The sequence below is a fragment of the Gadus chalcogrammus genome, chromosome 11, assembly GCF_026213295.1.
Source record: "Gadus chalcogrammus isolate NIFS_2021 chromosome 11, NIFS_Gcha_1.0, whole genome shotgun sequence".
In the NCBI taxonomy this organism is placed as follows: domain Eukaryota; kingdom Metazoa; phylum Chordata; class Actinopteri; order Gadiformes; family Gadidae; genus Gadus; species Gadus chalcogrammus.
In genome coordinates this window covers 11,593,141-11,614,980 of record NC_079422.1, presented here as the reverse complement: position 1 = coordinate 11,614,980, position 21,840 = coordinate 11,593,141, and the positions used below count along the sequence as shown (strand labels likewise).

At 44.4% G+C, this 21,840-nt stretch overlaps 1 protein-coding gene across 2 annotated transcripts in view; it reads right to left on the bottom strand.

Moving 5' to 3' along the window:
• The window catches only part of ptprub (protein tyrosine phosphatase receptor type Ub), a 136,489-nt gene that overhangs the window by 92,898 nt on the left and 21,751 nt on the right, over positions 1–21,840 (bottom strand). For both annotated transcript variants that reach the window (XM_056603076.1, XM_056603077.1), the window contains exon 2: positions 6,848–6,979. In XM_056603076.1, the coding sequence (XP_056459051.1) occupies positions 6,848–6,979 (132 nt within the window). The remainder of the gene's footprint in view (positions 1–6,847; positions 6,980–21,840) is intronic.

Genomic DNA, 21,840 nt, shown 5'->3' with positions numbered 1-21,840 from the left:
TTTACTATAATCTCAGTACCATTCAACCTTCCCCATTCGTCTAATAAATTCCAAACCGATTCTCTCAGTTGAACCTCAGTCAAGTCCGCAAACGCCATTGTACACCTTGAGGTAAGCTCCTGGTTTAAGAGTGTTTGTTTTCTTTATGCAACGTCATGTTCCGGGGACACCTCCGGGTTTCCTGCTCCTTCCGGAGAGACTGAGCGCCCAGGGCTTGGGAGGGGCTGAAATACGTTTGCATGAGTTACGGCGCCAACTCCCAGCAGAGGATGAAGCCGTGTTCCACTTTACCTCAAGCAAATCGTCTACCTTGCAATGAAACTCAAGTATTCACTGGAGGCTCCTGCCATTCAAACAGCAAGTCAGCAACAAGATCGTAATGAATGCACCATTCTGACCCTGCAGCAAAACAAATCTACCGGTAGTTCAGCCTAAAAGGCCTAGAGAATGACTAAATGAAGACATGAATTTAGATACAAGGCCGAGTTGATATTCACAATCATGTAGGTTGACAGGGTTACTTAAAAGGCAATGATATACAAACCGAAAATCTTTTTCGGGTTCGACCTTCACAAGATGTGTGTTTTGAATCGGCTGATAAAATGACCCCAAAATTGTGCATTGATTTTGCATAATGAAGCACATGAAAAATCCAATATAATTGGACAGTGTATATATGGCATCTTCCCAAGAAGTGCGTGGGTTTGAGATCGGGTCGTACTTCATTACACACTCAGTCCGTCTACCCGGCAAACAGACAGGATGGGGAACAGGACCTGAGCTGGATGCCGAGGGGGGATGTCGGTATGCTAGTTATCCCCTGCTGTCTCCTCTCCAGCACACTGCGCTCTCACCTACAAACACGGCCTATTTCCACGGTGTGTAAAATCTTCAAAAAATATCTGGGTGGAAATAACAAGTGTTTGTTTACCGGGGAGGAGAACCAGGAAGCAGACCAACGAGCCTTTCATGTTGGGTCTCCAGTCAGAACCAGGGATCTTGCTTCATTATGTTTCCAACTGAAACCCAGCTCCAGCCGACTTGGTTGCAGCGTGTGTGGCTATGTGTGTAATTATATTATCATCCATCTTCAAAAGGTCTTATGAGGAGCCACATATTGCAGAACTATCCCAGGGAGTGATTATTTCTCTGACTGCCCGCTGTGCCTTCCCCAGATCTACGATGGCTTGATCTGTGACTCTGCTGCTTCGCGCTCTGTCGTAACTCTGCATGCTTGGATGCAGATATGAGATTAAACTATGCACAGGATCAATATGGATTTGTAAATACCAGCGCATTATGAGCACACCTTATTAGTTATTTAAGGACTTGGTGTACTGAAATATTCAAAGATAATAAATCTAATGTGTTTGTTGTTCAAGACATTCAGAATGGTAATGATTTTATTTTTGTGATGACATGGCCAGAAGCATGTATGTTCCTGATGAACATCTCTCTATGGCTATGTATATTCCTGATGAACATGTCTCCGTGGCTATCTATGCTCCTGAGGAACATGTCTCTCTGGCTATGTATGTTCCTGATTAACATGTCTCTAAGGCTATTTATGTTCCTGATGAACATGTCTCCATGGCTTTGTACGTTCCTGATTAACAGGTCTTTGTGGCTATGTGTGTTCCTGATGAACTTTGGAGTGGGAGGAGAGTGATTCATTAAGATTAAGGAACTGACGTCATGGAGTGGAAGGAGTGATTCTAAGAGGCTGAGGAAATGATGGCTTTATTCACGGCGGGGGCTCAACCAATCAGAGTGGGTGTTAGTGACAACACATTTACTTGTTTCAAGAGTATCCAACGTCCAAAAACCTGAAATTGAACAAGGTATCAATTTGCGGAGCTTGCCCAATAAGCATTTCATATTCCTCTCAAACGCTGCTGGTAAGTAATTGCGCACCAGTTTTGATTTGTGACAAGATCCACATGTATAGTTAGACAAACCTCAAGTTCACGTCACTGCCAACACGATAGGGTAAAGCATCCTCCCGGGGGGAATGGAGACGTATGTGTGTATCTCTATTTGTCTTTAACCCTAGACGTTTAATTTTGCCTCTATATTCTGCGACCCTGTGCCACTATGTATGCCGTGGGCCTACCGCGCCTATTGTTATCTCAGAACGGTCCGAGAGCCTTTCTGCTGCTTTGGTTTTAGCAGCAACGTCCACATGATTAATACCAACATCGTACTCCTCCTCAGACATCTCTGTTAAGATAGAGGATTCAAATAAAACCTTTAAACGGCTCACACACATTATCTTCCCTCACTGTTAAAGCTCCCGGTTATTTTACGGGGATGTGGGCATTAGAAATGACGCTGGCCTCGTCCGCTCAAGCATGCAAGTGGGAGCGTCCTCCGCATATCAGACCCTTCCGATGCAACGCTAGGACAAGGAGGAAGATATAAATACACATCTTCATGAGTAAACAGTCCATTTTGTAATCCACTTGCATAAGAGAATAAGAGATGCTTTTCCCGTCCCCTCTGCTCTCCAGCGGCGCCAACGAAGTGGCTGTTTGTTCGAGTTTATTTATAAAGCATAAAAAGCCAACCATATTTGTTCCAAAGTGTGGAACAGATTATTGTGCAGTGAAAGTGCACACACAAAAAATGCAAACTAAATAAATATAAATGAATTAAGAGCATAAATTAAGGGGATACACAAATACGAAGTACAATGCATCAAGTGCTGTAGGCAAGTAAATAAAAATATGTTTTTAGCCTATTTAAAAAAGAAAAACTGACTCAGCTGATTTGATATCAGCCGGCAGATAGTTCCAGAGGGCGGTTACAGCGATGGAGAAAGTTTGTTTGAGTATATGTGTGTTTGTGCGTGCATACGCACATATGCATTTGCACACACGCACACATGCATACGCATGTGTGTGTGTGTGTGCGCGCCCACATGGGTGCTTCCCATAGAAAGTCGACTTGACCAGCGTGTTGTTTGTGCTGCCTAGGCTTTAATTATGTTTTCAGCCCTCATCAGTAACAACAACCTTGTGGGTTTACAGGCCCTCAAGGTGTGACCTCACACTGACACACATTAGGAAGCCACCGCACACAAACGGGCTGTTTTATGTTGTGGCGGTTTCAGCCTTTTTCCTGTTTATCAATGTTTCTGTACGTATGTAAATGAGGCAGCGGGCGGAGAGGCTGTATTAGTCACGGTCTACTGCCTCTAAACTATAAGGCTCAGTAAACGGTGAGATTGTGTCACCAGAACTTCATCTAACCTGACACTTCTACTCGTAATTATGGTCCCTCTGTAGGAATCTGTTCTCGTTGACTGTAGTATAAATAATAAGTGGATGGTGATGGTGGGTGGTGGTGACTATGAAGACGATCTACAAACTCAGCTCTATGGATACTGTAGCCGATGCAGAGAAATTCCTACAATCTAGTCCTTGTCGCCACATTCTTCCCTGGCTGAAATGATATCAGAAGATATCGCATAAGTCTCTAGCAGTATGTCTCTGCTAGCCGACAAATGCAAATTAGTCTGGAACCAAGGGATGTTATCAACAGACGCAGACCAAAATGCCTGTGGACGCAATTGGATAGACTTGCAACCAATCAGAGTAACGAAATGTATGACGTAGTGCTGAGCTGAAATTAAACTTTTATCAATTCCTGTCAGAGGAACAGTTATCACAACTTTCTTATCAACAAAAGCCTTAAGTGCCATTGTTTGTTGTTCTTTTAGAGAAAATATACGGTCCATTCACACATCAGTTGTAGCCATCTTGGTTACGAAAATGCCTCAATGGCACTTCTCTGTTCAGTCATCGTATCAAACCCCCCTCAAATGTTTGATCAACGGTGCTGATTGGCCAGTCCGGCTCCAGATCAGCTGGGAATCTGTCTGAACAGGCGGGGGTCTGGCCATCTGCCAGAACAAATACAACATGAGCTTTGAGATTCTTCTATTTCCCAGACTTTGATGAGGGTAATACAGGTCAAAAACAACGTTTTACGGCAATATTACAAACACCCTCTGGCCTTAGACTACATAGATACTCCAGACACTAAACACTTCAGACGAAGGGACCACATGTCTACCAAGGACACTCATTTGAAAATAAAGGGCTCCTTGCTCAGTCTCAGGGCCGAATTCCTTTGCGGAGATACTGCCAAGTTTGCTGTAATAATAATAGTTATTTTAAATCAAATGTTTTTTCTGCTCGCATGGCAGAACTCGGATTACATTTTATCTTATAGTTTCATTTATTCCCGTACTAATTTGTACTTCTTAACTTATTCATTTATTCGTAGGAGTTTGGTGAGTTTGAGAGTGTATTGGTCATTATTATGGGTACAGTCTAGCATTAGGAGAATAAACACATGCTCCTTTTAATTGGTTCTGAAATGCATTTGTCTGAGGGGCCTTCACGGGCCGTTCTCCCAGGGGCCCACATGGAGTCGTGGACGGACTTTGATTATTACGAAAACCGCCACGAGAACACTTGCGGGCGTCACGTTTGAGAGAGGCAGAAGTTCGACAGACACAGACACATCCTTCTCCGCAAGGTCAGCATCCCGGGAAACCCTTGTCTAATTAAAGAAGAAAAGGGGCACGAGGAACAGAACGGGGACTCGCGATATGTAATTCAAATTCGTGAGAAAAAAAAAAGTGTTTAAGTGGGAGAATGTTTCCGGGGGGCGCAGCGCTGCGTTCCGGGCCCTCTAGTCTCCCTCCTGCAGCCACATTTCCCTTTTCATTGGAAATATCGTCTCTAATTTCTCCTGGGAGCGCCGCTCCGCCGCTATCTCTGCTGTGTTTACTAATCTTCCCCTGATACCAATTTTCCGCTGCAGAAAGTTAATTCTGGCCCAATGTAAATAGCCTTATCTCGTAAACACAAGTTATCCCCACCTCGGTGGCCCAGATGACTGATAGTGGGCGTCCCAGTGTGATACACACGCACAAGTCAACACAGCGGGGATTAGGCAAGGGTAAAATAAAAGTGTGTAATATCGCCCGTGGCGTATTTTACACCGCGAGAAAGTCATAATGGAGCGGAACTGAAGGATTCCTCCCGCCTGAGACTAAACAAAGCAGTGATGGCAAATCATATTGACTATATGTCTCCTTCTCTTTACAGTTAGTCAACAGTGAGCAATTACATTGAGTCTCATAATTTGCTGAATCCAACCTGCGTTATTCCGTTTCACTGAATTCCCCAAGATAGCCACAAATGTTTCCCACTGTGACAGCGGGTTTTAATTAAACCCACAGGGAACAGTACTCATTATCTTGTCGCCTGACCTGATTCGGCACCGCGGCATGCAGGGAGATTCTGACTTGAATGCTGATGATACAAAAGGTGAACAGAGGGCAGTCCAACAGTTTAAGATAAGAGTTAGGTGGAAGATTTATCAGTGAAGGATTTATTGTGGATGTGAGCCTGCAGACAAGAGGGAATCGGATAGCCATAAATCCAGACGCTTCCCTCGTGCCTGCATTTTAGAGAAATTATTTTCCGTGAGGGGAGTTGACACTTGTGAAATCTACCTCCGTGTTCAACTTGAGGTGCACCTCGAGGGACCGTAAATGTTTAATATTTAATCATAAACGAGACACGTAATTATATCATCCCCTGCTCGGTTTATTACATCGTGTCATCTTTAGGTTGCCTCATTATAATCCTCTTATGTGTCCTCTGTGTATTTGTCATGTTGCCTATTCTATCTATTATCTAATTTTGGTGCGATTCTTTTCTGAGAGGCATGTTGCAATGAGGGATCAAGATCATTATGGAGTATTTAAAGATATGCAACATGAGTGCTCTCTCTCTCTCTCTCTCTCTCTCTCTCTCTCTCTCTCTCTCTCTTCTCTCTCTCTCTCTCTCGCTCTCTCTCCTCTCTCTCCTCTCTCTCTTCCCCCCCCCCCCCCCCCCTGCACACCATCGTTGTCCTAGCCGTCTCCTTCCTTCTGTAATGCTCATCGTTGATCAAGTGGTGGATCAGCTATAGCGGACGGACGCCCAGGAATGCTAAGTCCCAGCGGAGTCATGCACCTGCAGAGCTTCAATGGAGGAGGATCCATGGGCGACACCCACTGAGGAAGATGGAAAATGGTCTTTGTCTTTTTCTTCTTGGATTGAGTTAATAACTAGGAGAGGAGGAAGCAGCTAATGCACCACGTCCGTATGTCTGGCAGGGGAAAGGGACCCCGGTGGGTAAATGTTGTTTACTAAGCATCCAATGATCTCTGGAGTGGGTGGGAGGTATGAGGGGGTTTCTCAGGAGATGGGGGACTGTTGATTTTGTGATTTTTTGGGTTAATTTGTGTTCGCTAAATAAACACACGAGGACGGCAGCAGTGTTGCTGAATCTTTCTTTCCACTATTCCCTAATGGCCATGGCCTTCTTGCAGTAATAAGTGTGCTCTGGTTGCACTGGCACACTATCTCCAATCCTTCAATTTATTGTTTATGTATTTTTCAGGAGTAGGGTTAGTTATTATAATAACTATAATAATGCCTATCACTGCTACTATTGGTGCAACTATTATTTGTTAATGGTCAATGTACCCTTATTTTTAAAGTGTTACCGTTGAGGAATGATAACTCTGAAATCAAGTGTTATTTTTGAAGTCAGTCGCTCACCACTGATCAACCAAGACTCTTCATATTCATTTTTGTACATTATTAGGATGCCCTTAGTTATTGAATCATTCTAGAGAACAGAACTCCACACAACACTAACTTTGTTATCTCAGAGGCAAAACAGATGAATATCAAAGTTGCCAAATAAAAGTGAGCGCCCTCTTGAATAACCGCATAAACTATCTTGTAACTATCGACGAATGGGAGAGCAGTGTTCTTACCCCGTAGGAGGTCAGCGCTGGCGTGAGGTGCATTGTGGGTCCTGAAGAGCTGCCAATCAAAGTCATCTTCCTCCCCCTGGGTGAGGTCACACAGGTTGGGGTCAGAGTCCTCGTCAAAGGTGCAGCCGGCCGCTAAAGTCGAGACACAAACACTTTGGATTATTGAAGAGGTACGGCTGGGGGAAAAATGCATGTGTGCTTGAAATACGTAACATTTTGCTCTCGCTGCTCAGGAAGACTGCCATGAATCTCCCCACATGAAACACGGGGAAGCGCTTGCACCTGACAACAAATCAAATGAGCTCCAATAACCCCAAACACCCACTAAAGCTTTGCACACAGAAACACCCTAAAGCAAATACACACACACACACACACACACACACACACACACACACACACACACACACACACACACACACACACACACACACACACACACACACACACACACACTAATGTGCATACAAACACACCAAAAAACAACCCACAGGCTAATGTGTATACACACACACAGACATTCACACAAACACAACACACAAACTAATGTGCATACACACTGGGCCAAATCAAATAGTAATAGCCATGGGGAACACGGTCATTATTATAATACATCACAAACCGCACAACATTCCAGGCGCAAAAAAAAACGAAATTAAAAAAATTATCCCTATATCTAATGGCTGTAGCTTTGTGCCCCTTGAGGCGGTGGATAAAGTGTTTCTGCAGCTGCTCCTGCATCTGTTGCCATCTCTCACATGAGCTGCATTGCGAGCAATATGCAACAAAACTGCGGGAGGTTCGGGCGGCCGGGCCGGATATAGTCCAGTCGGGTGGACATCGTCGGGCAGAGTTGTCAAACTACTGACGGGGTTAATCAGAGACGGGACCTGAAGGTGCCCCCACCTTGTGTCTCCCGCTTTATTATTGCTGTTAATTCCTCCTCCCTAATCTGCCATTAAATAAATTGAGTCACCGTGACGCCACGCGGACGAGCAGCAAAACGTGTCCCCACCTGTCACCACCACCCATCCATCAACATGATTACAAACCTCAGGACCCTTATCGGGATTATGTTAATATCGCATTCAAAAATAGGTCATATTAATATGAGGGATAAATATATTATATGGTCTGTAGCGTAATCGTGGCCAAATAGGTAAACATATTAAAGGTAGACGTGAAGTGAAGGACACAGGTTCCATGCTCTTCACACACCAGCCGGCCGAACCGGAGCGTATATATAAACCACTGCTCCGCCGACCCCGACGCTGCAGAGTTATTCAAGTAGACGGCGCAAAAACAACCAAATCCAATATACACTACCCCCCGTCCCCCCGTCCATCACCACCCTCCGAGGTAGAATCAAGAGACCCGGAGCTCCACATCCCAGGAGACCGGCTCATCAATAGCAGCAGCAGCAGCAGCAGCAGCAGCAGCAACAGCCGGCCCAGAGAGAGGGGGGGTAGCTGCTCCTCCTGGGGTTTGATGTATTGCCCTGAGCGGGGCGGTTGCCGCCCAGATCCGCTGTTCGGGGGCCAGGGGTTAATTGTCTCACACTGGGATCTATTTCTAAAAGAGGAGCGGGAGATACAGCACCTGACACATCCAACCGCTTGCACTTTATTATCCCCCGCCGCGTCTGTAAATGGAACCCGCCGTGAACTCCTCTCCTCCACGAGACTCATCGTTTCCCCGGCGCTAAGAATCGGAGTGAGGCCCGCTACTCCGGGGAATGTCATCTCCGCAACAAAATGGATACCGAGCCTTCCCACGACGGAGGTCAGACTCATCTCTAGTCGTTGTGTGGTGGATGATAAACAAACTCTTTCTGTTGCATTGGCTGTCAAGGTAATAACATTCTGGACACAACATCCAACGTAGTTGAGATGTCCTGAGTTGACCACATACATGAAAGGCTAATTAACCGTTTTCCAACTGCAGCGTTGGTGTAACGTTGAGCAGTCTGCGGGGAACAGATGAATGACTACCTACCTAACCTATGTCAGGTCGTTCAGGTGGGCTAGGGTTGTACCACCAGGAGATGCAAGCACTACAGAGAAAACCAATCAAGATCATATCTTTCATTTCCCCTGTCTCGGCAAAGCCTCTACTAAGCACATGAATAGATTTATTTTATGTTTTAATTGCCTATATATTAGCTGTGGAGGGGTGACGTGTAAATGTGTTATCTTAACACTCCACCTAACATTACAGTTATATTTATTGCTGTATACAGCACCCAATATATTTCACACCCATCAAGCATGTTTTTGTTATGAAATTATTTCATATAAAATTCGTTATCTACATGCATTTCACGAAGAGATGAAGAAAGCTATTCTTAATATATTATTCATATTCTGAGCAGCAAGCAAGCAGTACGTTAGGGGACGTCCCCCGGAGAGATCATCAAATCACTGTTCCCTACGGACCGGCTCTATGAATGATACAACCTGGTGTCTGCTGTTCAGTTTGGAAGCCTTAAGAGTAACAAAGAAAGCTCATGAGGGAAGGCCGTCGCCTCATAATGCAATAATAACGACTTCCCAGCGTGCCGTGCTCCGATATTGCATCTGTGGCAAGCTTTTCATTTGCAAATTACAAAAGATTCTTAATAGAATAAAGTCATGCAAAATATTTTTTTCATTTTACTTTTTTTCCTTCATAAACAAATTATGTAATTGAATTAATAACGCTGTCCCCCGGTTTGGTGGTCTATGAGCAGACTTTGAAACAGATCACAGACACTTATTTTTACTGTCTAAGTGCAGCAAGACAAATATATACATTTTTTAAATTAGGCTTAATTGATTTATAACACTGCCTTTTTTCCATGTCATTAATTTGGAATAAACGTGCACGCAATAAGAGCTACAGAAACTTCCAATGCAATTGTGCACTCTGTTAAAAGGGTATACATTTACAAACTGGTCAAAGGTAACAAGTTTACACACTGTTAAAATTGTATTAATTTACACATGGTAAAAGGTTACACATTTACACATGGTAAGAGTTACAGATCACACACTGGTGAGAGGTACAGATTACACAGTGGTAACATTTAAAGAGTACTAGTACACTGGTGGTAAAAAGTTATCCATTTACAGAGTGGTAAAGTTTATACGTTTACACACTGGTCAAAGGTAAACATATTCAATATATAAACCATCTCTTCCAATGGCTCACTCACACACAGCGATACAAGATAAAAACGAGAATAGTATAGTCTCACAACTTGGTAGTATAAATGAATGAACAAAAGTAGTATTTTTAGGCAGCTTGTCTCGTGCAGCCCCCAGGCAGCCACTGCAAGGCAAGGCAACGTGTGTAAAAGTGTACCCTACTTGTTATAAATGAATTTAATCAGGAATGTGTGTCATGGAAGTTCTCCCCATTGGACTTTGGGATGCATTGTGCCTCCTGTGCTCTGCTATCTCATTAGGGTGTTCCTGCATCTCTGTTTATCCCCCGCATTTAAGCCTGCGTGTGTCAAAAGCCTAAGCTGATTTAAAGGGAATTTACGTCAAGAACTTTACCACTTAGATGAATTGCAATGAATTGCTCCCTCCCCCCCTCCCCCCTTCGACCACACACACACACACACACACACACACACACACACACACACACACACACACACACACACACACACACACACACACACACACACACACACACACAAACACTGTTACCATAGTAAAGTCCAAAATAAAATGTGTTTAAGTTATTAAAAGATATTATTTTTTCTTCAGCCATTTTGAAAATAAAATAATGAAAATGCACAATATGCAAGTTCCATTCCACACTCCACAGCGCTGGAATGTCACGGTGACCTCGGCTCTCCTTATCAGGATCCAGGGTGGTAATGAACCCCCTGGAGCAGGATGTGCAGGCGCTGATAGCATCAGCTTCCTGCAGGGGCCGGGGAGCTCGCGGTTCTGTGGGAACACTCACCACACCTGAGCACCACTTTACCCAGACAGCCCATCTCAGTCTGGAGAGAAAGGGAGCATATAGCCCCATCTCAGTCTGGAGAGAGAGGGAGTATCTAGCCCCATCCAGGGGGGAGAGAGAGGAAGAATCTGGCCCCATCCAGGGGGGAGAGAGAGGGGGCATCTAGCCCCATCCAGGGGGGAGAGAGAGGGAGCATCTAGCCCCATCCAGGAGGGAGAGAGAGGGAGCATCTAGCCCCATCCAGGAGGGAGAGAGAGGGAGCATCTGGCCCCATCCAGGAGGAAGGAAGAGGGAGCATACAGCCCCATCCGGGGGGGGGGGGGGGGGGAAGAGACAGAGCATCTAACCCCATCTAGGAGGGAGAGAGAGGGAGCATATAGCACCATCCAGGAGGGAGCGACTGAGGAGGAGGCCGTTAAGGGAGAACAGGGGGCTGATTTGCATTGCTGCAGTGAGGCTCAGTACATCAGGCAAGAGACAAGTGTATTTATTATATATATATTATATATTTATTATTCTCTACGTGAGGCTCTCCTCCACACAGTCCCCTGGCGACTTCTGTAAGCCATCCATCGCAGCTCCTGAATACGCAATGAAATCATCTCTCCCCTCCGAGACGTTAATAACTCAACCCCTGGTGGCGAACACCTCGCTGAGGCGCGGGACGACCAGGAAGTTGATTGAAAAGGGAAACGTCGGAGCATAATGGCAGCAGCGGGGCTATGTAAAGTAGTAGATGAAAAAAATCGAATGTTCTTCAGGAAAGTGGGATATAGATACGAAAAATGTCAAATAACTGATTGTGTTACGGGCTGGTGCCGGTTTAGTACATAGATGTGGGTGGGTAACAAGGGTGTGAAGAAAAGAAATACAGCCCACTGAGATCCAGGTGGCAGTTTTCTTCTGCAAATTATTATTTTCTGCACTGGTTTTATAAAAGGTACGGGCTTCCCTTCACGCGTGGCCGCTTGATGTTGAAAGCTTCCAGAAGTTGTAGATGTTCCAGAACAGTAATCAGCATGGTTTCCTTTCTTTAAGCACCATCTCTATCACAGGGAGGGGGGGGGGGATTCAAGGACACGCAGACAGAGAGAGAAAAAGACCACACACTGACTTTCTCTCTAAGGAACAAAAGAGAAGAGACATGCTTTATCATCTGTGTGTTTTCTGCTCTTGGCAGTTGAGGAAGGGTGAGGCGAGGTTGCGATGACAGTGACGATCACTCCCGTTAACTATACAGTAGGTTCTCTTCCTCACGTTCCTGTGCCTCCATTTTATATTTGATATAGACTCATTATTTATTTAGTTTTTTTAAAAAGGCTCTAGTTGCGTTTCCTGAACTCATCCCCGCCTGACATCCAGCTACCATTTGGAGATGGAACCAATCGGATTCCCTCCAATGGCTGAAACTGATCGGACCAGATCGGCAAACACACGCTGCGATTCGCAGTAGGGAGCCGATTGCTTCACGTCACACGCTTACACCCTTAGCGTATGTATTAACATGCCATTTAGGGTTCACTAGCCAAAAGACACCTTTAGAGATAATCAACCTCATTTCTAAATCCTCCTTCATAGCAAGGTATTAACCCTGCTTCGTATGGGGTCCAAAGGCTAATTCAGCTCACATTAAAGAGGACCTTCAAGCTCAGTGAATGGGGTGTGTGCTTGTGTGTGTATGTGTATGTGTATGTGTTTTTGTGTATACTTGTGTAGGTATGCGTCTGTGTGTGTATCTTTGTCTGTGTGTGTGTGTGTCTATGTGTGTGTGATTTAACTGCAATTAAATTGATCACTGTTTTGATTGTTTGTTTGTTTTGTTTTGTCTGGTTTTTGTTTTATTTATTTTGTATGTTTATTTATTTATTTATTTTTTCCACAATGTCTTGTTTTTTTTTAAACGATTTATGATGACCATATGCTCTGTAAGGTGACCTTGGGTGTCTTGAAAGGCGCCTCTAAATTAAATGTATTATTATTATTACTATTAATTACTCCTGAGTAATTGCTTCTGAGTAATTCCGATTCAAAGTATTCTATGTCTGAAGAGCAGCACCTGCGAATACAGATCCTGTGTGAACTCCGGGTATCGTATAAACGTGCAACCCTCGGCTAGCTTGCTGAGATACAGGGACGAACACAGCAACACAACCTGTGTTTGGTCAAATGCATCTATATGACTATACTTTTTAACTGTCATTCCCTCCCACACAGGAAACACATCAGGGCTCCATCTTGTTAGACCACCTACCCAGTCGCTTGCTCCCTCTGAATGCTCATTGGTAGCACTTTAAAAATAAAAAGCCTCAAACACAATGCTGCTTATACCAGAGAGGAAATGCTTTTCTCACTGTGGTGAAGGAAAAGTGTTGTTGCTGGCACTATGCGTTGTTTTTTTTATTGTATTTTATATTTAAAAATATATTTTTTACAGCAAAATATGCAATTGTGAGAATTTTGCAACAACACTCCTTCCAATTGCGATTCTTGCATTATTCCTTTGAGTATCTTGTGAGACGAAGGCAATCTAACGTGTCCTTCATTATTTCTCACAATGTCTGCAAGGAAGTCATTAAGGAAAAAAGAGGAAGAGAGAAGAGAACTTCGGAACCTACGAAACCTTTCTGTGTGTTTTTAATGGACATGCACCCACGCCCTTGATTAAAATAAATACACTACCTGCCGGAAAAGAAAAAAACTCGTCGCAATCTCTTTCCACATAAAGGTCAGCATTTCCTAAATAATGGAATGCTTTTGACATGTTATTAGCCAATAAAAAACGAAATGGGAACTAAAGCGGTCGCCTCATTCACCTTTTTACATTTTTCTCTCCTTCTAATACTTGTTAAGCTGACTCATTTGGTCTTTTCAAGGTAAGAAAACCTCTAAACTTCTAAACCTCCAGACCTCCAAACCTCCAGACCTCTAAACTTTTAGACCTCCAGCCCTCTAAACCCAGAGACCACTAAACCCCCATCCCTCCAGCCCTCTAAACCTCCAAACCTCCAGACCACTAAACCTCCATCTCTCAAAACCTCGAAACCTCGAAACCTACAAACATTTAAACCTCCAAACCTCTAATCCTATACATTTCTAAACCCCCATCCCTCCAACCCTCTAAACCTCCAACCCTCTAAACCTCCAACCCCACTCACCCAGCATAAGGGCCGCTCTTATGAGGACATTGCTGTATGGTTGGCTAAGGACTAACTTCCCACAGCAGCTGCCACCTGTCTACAGTGTGATGCTGTGCATCCATTTCATTGCAGCTGGGACCAGCAGATTTGCTTCTATCCGGAAAAAAACAGACCCAGACATCATCCATGGTGTCTGCTGTTGCAAAAACTGCAAGAACTTCCGATTGCTCCAGCCTCCAGTCAGCTGACCTGACTTCAAAAGGTTTGCCCTGAGAAACGCAGTGCTCCGGAGACAGAAAATTATTCAGAAAGACGCACTCCCAAGTTCAGTTGCCCTTAAGGCAGACAGAATTAGAAATGTCAAACGTTCAACTCTTACTCAGGAGACCTGCTCCATTACAGACGGCCGACACTCCACCGGTCACCCGGTGGACATTGCTTTATCCAAGGCACGCGGCTGGCGGGAGATGTGTGGTGTTGATGCTTTAGCCTGCATCGCTCTGGACACAGAGGAGTAGCAGCATAAGTGTTCTCTTGGTTGTTGATCAGTGGGATCCTAAGGGGTGGTTGGAATTCCAGTGAGGCGAGGGGAAGAGAAGAGTGGCAAGACGGCAAGACGGCAGCCGCTTGAAAAGGAGGACAGGGAGCGGGCCGTGTTCCAGTCATGTTAGCAGGAGATGACAAGAACAAAAAAACGATTTGAAAGAGATTAGCCACACTTCAGCCTCAGCCCTTTGAAGTCCCATGTGAAGCTTCCTGGGCTGTCCCCATATGGAATTAATTTATAATCTTCATAATATTCTTAACCGTTTGGAAAGAATTCATATTCTTGTTCACCGATGGCTGAGAGCGTGTCCCGTAGACTCGACGGAAATACTGTGAAGTTTCATGCGGTACAAAATATGACAGTGTATGTGTGAAGAACCTGACGATAGGAGAACCTGACGATAGGAGAACCTGACGGTAGGAGACTACCGGCACCCCGCTGCTAAGTCCTAATTCATCCAAACAGACAGAAATAAACAAGAGAGGAGGAGGGTGCAGAGAGTGGAGCATGGCAAGCACCTAGGAGGAGCTTTCTACTCTGGCTCACTTGATCACCAGGGGAACTTGGGTCCCAGGGGGGGGGTCTGCCAAGATAGTCTGCCAAGACATGTGGATAGAGAGCCAAATAAGAAATATGCGGGTGGTGGGAGCTGCAGAGGTTTAAAAATGGACCCAAACACCCCCATTCATGCCCAAGTTAGATTTAGATATGGGAAAATGTGCTTAGGCTTAACTTTCACTGAGTCACACAGGGAAAAGCCAGCAATGGCCTTTTTCTTATCGGGGTGTTTTTACCTCTTAGTTGATAACATGGCAGTCAATACTCTGTTTACAGTATTATTTTTATTTTTATTTTATATTTTTAAGAATGCAAGAAGTTTTAAAACAAGAGTGAATTTGACTGTGAGCCGGGATGAGTGTTCTGAGTGGTATGCTGTCAGCATTAACCAGGAACAAAATGGAGCAATTGAATCCGGTGGATTCCATTCCAGAAACAATTCCCACCAAGAGTGGCATGTATCCCGTGGCTGTGTTCCTGTAGCACAGCCACCCAGGTGTGTTACAGGGGGCAGAACATAGAGCTGATGCTCTCCACTAGGTCAGGCTGAACCATGGATACTTGAAAACCACTTAAAGTTTAACTGAAGAAACATCTTGTCTTGATGGGAGGTTCTTTGTGTTGCTTATGTGGTAACTCATCATGGTTTAAAAGCACTTTGAAAGGGTTGGTTTATTTAGTTTTCCATTTAAGAAAGTGTTGAAATATAAAACTTGAGAACAACGCTGATGACCTCAGGCGGGATCAATGGTTTCTTTATTGTGTTGTGATGTGTGACCACAAAAAAAACATCTCATCAAACTAAAGAGCCTCATTTAATATCAATATAACTCACTCCTGGGGAATCAATGCAGCTTCTGAGGGTATTATGAATGCTGGACAACTTCAGTTTATCTTAAATCATCCAGATATCACTACCGGCAAAAAATGAATGGCTTTTGCGTATGACATTTCAAAAGTGATAATATTTTTTAATAAAGATATTCTTTAATCTTTGAAAGGCTTATTGACATAAATACGGCTCGTCTTAAGGTAGGAACCTTTAGATTGGACAATGCACTTATTTAGCCACAGAGTAGATAGACAGATATAGAAGATGCCAAGCTTAATATCTGTCATCCTGATATGATATAGAGAGGGATGCCAGTTGCTCTTTTCAGTAATACCTTTTCATAAAGGTATACATTTATAAAAAGCGGCACCAATTTGGCAGCAGCCGAAGAAGAAATCAACCTTCAATCCATCTTCTAGTTTGAGGCGAAAAGTGTTTTCTGGGTTATTATCAGGTAGCTGGCAAGTGCCCAGTGTTGACTTAATGTGCATCCACCTGTCGTCTGGTCGTGACGGATGTGTTCTGTCCTCCTGGTCTCCACAATATGAGATAAGGTGGCATCCTCAGCACTAACTTGTAGGGGTGGGAAAAATAATCGATTCTTCGATGCATCGCGATTCTGTGTAGAATGATTCCATCTCGATTTAGATAACTTAATGATCGGAATAAAAAAAATATATATATTTTTTTTTATTATTACATTTGTTTGCCTCTTGCAACATTCTGTTCGACAGAGAAGGATAATTTGAGTAGTTTTAAAATTATTGAATTTATCTTCAATGTGTATAGGCCAATCTGATTTGTCTGGACGCGATTGCGATTCAGCCTACACAAAGCATGCATGCAAACCCACAGCCAGACACAAGAACGACGAACAAGTTCTTATTCTTATAATTGACTAAGAGCAGCTTTTTCTTTAATGACATAGAAAAGAAAGATTGGAAAGAAAAGAAAACTAAATCTGTTTATTTTTTACCTACTTCCATAGTGTGTTGTAATGCAAGCTGCATTGATTATTGCATTGTTCTTAGAAAGTCATATTTGTGACAAAAGCTTTTTCTCAAATAAAGTATTAGATAAGGTAATTAATCTGTTGAAATGTAAATGAAAAAAAGTGCTTCGAGATGCATCAATAATCGTTTTAGAATCTAATCGTTGACCCCTAAATCGGAATCGAATCGTGAGGTGCCAAGAGATTCCCACCCCTACTAACAAGGCCCAAGCAAGCTGGCAGCCACAGAGTACAGCTGCAGCCACTCCAGCAGCTGTACTCTGGCCCATGAGGGCCAGCCGGTCAGTTAAACCCTCTTCAGAACATCTTCCCTTCACGTATCCAGCAACAGCTTTGGACTGGGGGGAGGGCTGCATAAAGTGAGCATAGAACCTCTCAGAATAGCCCTAATAGGAGAACAACCTATTGTTCACTATTATTACGATTGTATATCATTATTGTTGTCATTATTATTAAGACGTCCTTGTTGTTTTTTCTTGTTTGAGAAAGAACCTAGCAGGGCAATATACCATAGTTCGTAATACAAGCCTATAAGAACATTAACATTCCAGTTTGTTAAAGCCGTGGAATGACAATTCTTTTGAATGACTATGGCTTCATATCAGTTTGTTTTCCAAACATTACCTTGTAGCTGCATTGTTGCTATAAAATATGCAATTTAAAGGAGACATATTATGGCGTTTTCACAACAAGTAAACATATTATTTGAGTTCCAGAAAACATGTTTTGCTGGAAATAGCTTTTAGGAAAAAAAATCTTGCCTACCGCTATTCCCCTCTGTTTCAGTCCCTTCAGAATGCGCTGTTTCTGATGTTTGTAGCTTTAATGCAAATGAGCTGCTGCCCATTGACCAATGAGCTGTCAGACTGAACCACAGCATGGAGGAGAAGGGATTGCCGCCGAGCTCCCCGCGCCGGAGCTGCCCGACTGCCGCCGAAGCTTCGGCGGAACCGCAGGAGCAGTCTGGCCGCCGTTGAAGCCGTCCGGCCGCCAGTCTGGCAGCTCTGGCAGTGTACTCCGGGAGCTGAACTGCCGCCGAAGCTTTCCGGCGGATGTCCTTCGGGAGCTGAAAAGTCTGGCGGGGGTAGCTCGGCGGCAGTCCGGCAGCTCAGCTCCGGGAGTACAATCCCTTTCTTCTCCATGTCTCCTCCTCCGGACTGCCGCCGAAGCATCGGCGGCAGTCATAAAATGTCCCCTTTAAGGCCCCGTTTACACGAGGACGCTTGCGGGTAAAAACGACAAAGTATTTTATCGGTAGTGCCTTTCGTTTAGACGGTGACGGCGTTTTTGGGGCACGAAAACGCATAAATCGGAAACCACCCTCCAGAGTGGAAAAGTTGAATACGCTCCGCTGTAGCGTTTCCGTCTACACTGCCAAGACACAAAACACTGCTCAGATCTGCTCACGTCGCGTACGCGTTTACGTCACATACATGGGCCAGTACAAGGAAATAAAAAAACATGTCCGATTATTTCCATGCGTCGGACCTTCAAGCTGCTCTGGCAGCTCAAACAAGCGTACAGGAGTCTTTCGATGAAATGTACAGGATATGTACAGATAGTATTATTGAACAGAGAAGGATCTTTTTGGTTTTTGCGGCACTGATAAGAGAAGAAGGAAGATTCTACGCATGCGCTCAGACATGGCGGTGTTGTGTGATAGTGTATCACAGCACAACCTAGCCGCCTGGCATGCATACCCAATCGAATTCCACACACTTTTGTGTCACCGTATGCACGCAGATGTCCTCCTGAAAACGCTTGTCTAAACGCGGAATAAAAAGTGAAGACGCGACGCTACTTTTAAGTATTCTGTTCAGATCGTCATCGTGTAAACGTAGCCTAAAGCTTTCCTAAATTAATTGTGAAATTTCTCATTATTTTATGCTCAGTGATACTTAGAAGAAACATCTGAAAGCTACATCCCTGCTTAATTGATGAATGTTCGGCATGTTCGCTGCGATGATATGAGATAGCAATGATCTTTGGCTACTCTGATTTACTTAGCGTAAAATAATTAAGTTTTCCTTAAAAAGATCCACGTTGCCTACTCTAAACAATGCAATTCATTACACAATGTCCTCCCTCTGGGACGGCTCAGTCCACATTAGTGTACGTGGAGTCATGCACAAGTGATACATTTTGGAACCACAGGAATACAATCTAAATGAAATGAGTATAGCTCATTTAAAACATAAAACACGTGAATTGACGTTAATGAGGTTTGAAAAACAACTTAATGTGCAGCAACTGTGATACAAACAAACTAAACAGAGCAAATTACATTTTGTCTGCAATAAAAAATAATCTGTTCTCTAAAGTTTTGGTTTTATTAGCTATAGCCTATATATTTTAATTGCTATAATGAACAGCCCGCGTTCATAATATGCTCTCTAATGGGCCGCTGCCCTCCTAGTCATTCTGCTGGCCGTATAACAGCCTCATTACAGCGGGGCTCCAAAACAGTTAAGCGGTTTAATCTCGCAACGTCTGAATGTGAAGATGAAAGGTGAACCAGGTGACACGTAGCGGCGCATGCAGACGCCCTGTTTCTGTTCTTGTTTCAGTACTACACTTCCTTTCTCAATTTCACCGCTTGCCTTCATAAAGGCGCGCGCCCCGTGGTTCAATCTCACATTTTCTGCGCAACATGCATCTGTCTCGCTTATGTTCAGAGGGGACTGGTTGAGGGATGTATTGCCACCCCTAATTATAAATCTAATTACGTCGCAATTGGCCCACCGTTGTTGTCTGCTGAGTTCTGTGAAATTGCAATTTCATCGCATCTTTGAACACAGGTGAGCTCTGACTCCTCTTTGTAAATGCAAACAGAAGCAGCCATTTAAGGTTCTATGTGGTGGTTGTCTGTGTGTGAAAGGGTTATATCTGAATGTGAGTTTGTGCGTGCGTGCGTGTGTGTGTGTGTGTGTGTTACAACCGCGCTTGTTTGAGTGACACATCCAGGATGAATTAGCCCCCATGTTGTTCCTAGTAGCTCGGAAAATATGTCATCTGTGGTTGCTGTGTCACACCAAACAACGAAATTCTCCCTGCTGTCTTCAGTCAAAGTGTAAGAAAAACAAGTATTCGTAAAACGCTGGTTTGCCGTTTGCCTTTTCATCTGGGAACCCCGAGTTGGTACATCTCACTCCGCTCCGACACACAGGGTTAACCAGCGGGGCTGAGAATGCTGCCCTAAAATCTGAGCGGAGCCCTGAGGAGACGTCTTTAATCAGGAGTTATGGACCCCCTCTGCCTTAATAGCACTGCATCTAAAAACACTCGGCAAGTTAGTGATTCTGAGCCGAGAGCACGCACACCGCCACCTTGTCAGCATCTCGGTATGAAGCCATTTGGTGGAAAAATGAGCTAAGACGCTGTGTCTTCCCCTCCTCATATCACCCTCCATCAGCATTTCCACGGACAGCAGAGGTCTTGATGTTGTTTCCAGGCCCAGTGAGGAAAGAGGCCCAGCCACCGATATGTTTCCATTCGAATGTGCTGCACTGCTCTCTCTCTACAGCGTCCTGCCATGTATCTCACTTCCTCACAGTTCGCCAAAACCACATTGACTGGGGTCCGGCTCTAATACCCAAGCAGAAAATTTGAGAGAGGAGGGGGTGGGAGGGCGGAGGGTTGTACGATTGTGGGGTTGAAGGAAGGCCGGGAGCCTGGAGCTAAGACAAATGGAATGCAGAAGGCCCAGACAGGGCCTAGCAAGGAGCGAGAGCACTTCTAGCCGCGGTTCCCACTGCATCAACATCACATTAAAGAGCCAGGCTCAGTGAGAGAAGGATACGCAACAAAAGGGGCAATGGAGGCAATGCCGTGCAATTGGGATGAGAATATCATTGAGACTCCTAAAACCAGCAACTGGCTATTTTACTTTAAGGGAGAGAGTAATGGGATCATATAGGAGGAATAAATTAAAATAGAACAGTGAGTGAGTGATCTGAGGTCAAAACAAAACTATAATTGAGCGCAATTAACACACCATGGACAGCACATATTGAAATGTGAGGATAAGAAGAAAGCTTTATAAGCTCAGGCTGAGTGACAGCACGCATAAACCCACCAAGTTAGTTAGGCTACCAGGCCTAAGAAGTATCTCACTGGGGATTTCACAGCCAAGAACACGGGGAAAGAGGAACAGAGGCATCACAGGAAACTGTACGTGTAAGCCATTGCAATGGAGAAAAACACAATTTTCTGGAAATTTTTGCCAGAAAAAACGAATCCACGTTAAATCCTTGCACAGTCCTGAGGTTTGAGCTTCTCTAAGGTAATTTTCAATCCTCCAAGGCATTGTGTAATCACAACAATGTAATTAGTCACTGAGAGACGTAGCAAAATCACATCTGGACGGACATATAAAATATCCCATCAGCCCTCAGAAGAACAAAAAAACAACCCGTTCTTCCGCCGTGGCCGTGTTAGAAAAAACCGCGGCGGGAAGCGGAGCAGATGTTCCTCAGTTCCTCTACGATCACTACTCGGAGGTCAACACGGTGGAAGTCCAGGTGCCCCGTCAGATTGCCCACGTGGGTCGGGGATCCTGGGTAAAAAGGGTTGGTGACTGGAACGTGACTTCTTAAGACTGCACCTCCATTAATCACACTTTGCACGCCTGCGGCCCACCGAGCGGTGTGACAGTGACAGGGCTGAGAATGATTAATACTTAATGCGGCGTTTAAGAGAATGATTTATGCCATCTGTTAGCGGATGACATGCTGCAGAAGTTGGCTTCACCACTCACACTTGGACTCCTTGTCAACAAGGATTAGCAGGGTGATTCATAACTTCATCGAGGAGCAGGGGGTCACCTCTAGAATGAGGCTGACTTTAGGACATGAGCACAGAGGAGGGGGGCGGGGGAACAACTGGGCGGAGGTGATAGTGTAACCTCAGCATCTTCTTAATTGGAGCTGGACAGAAGCAACACAATGCGGT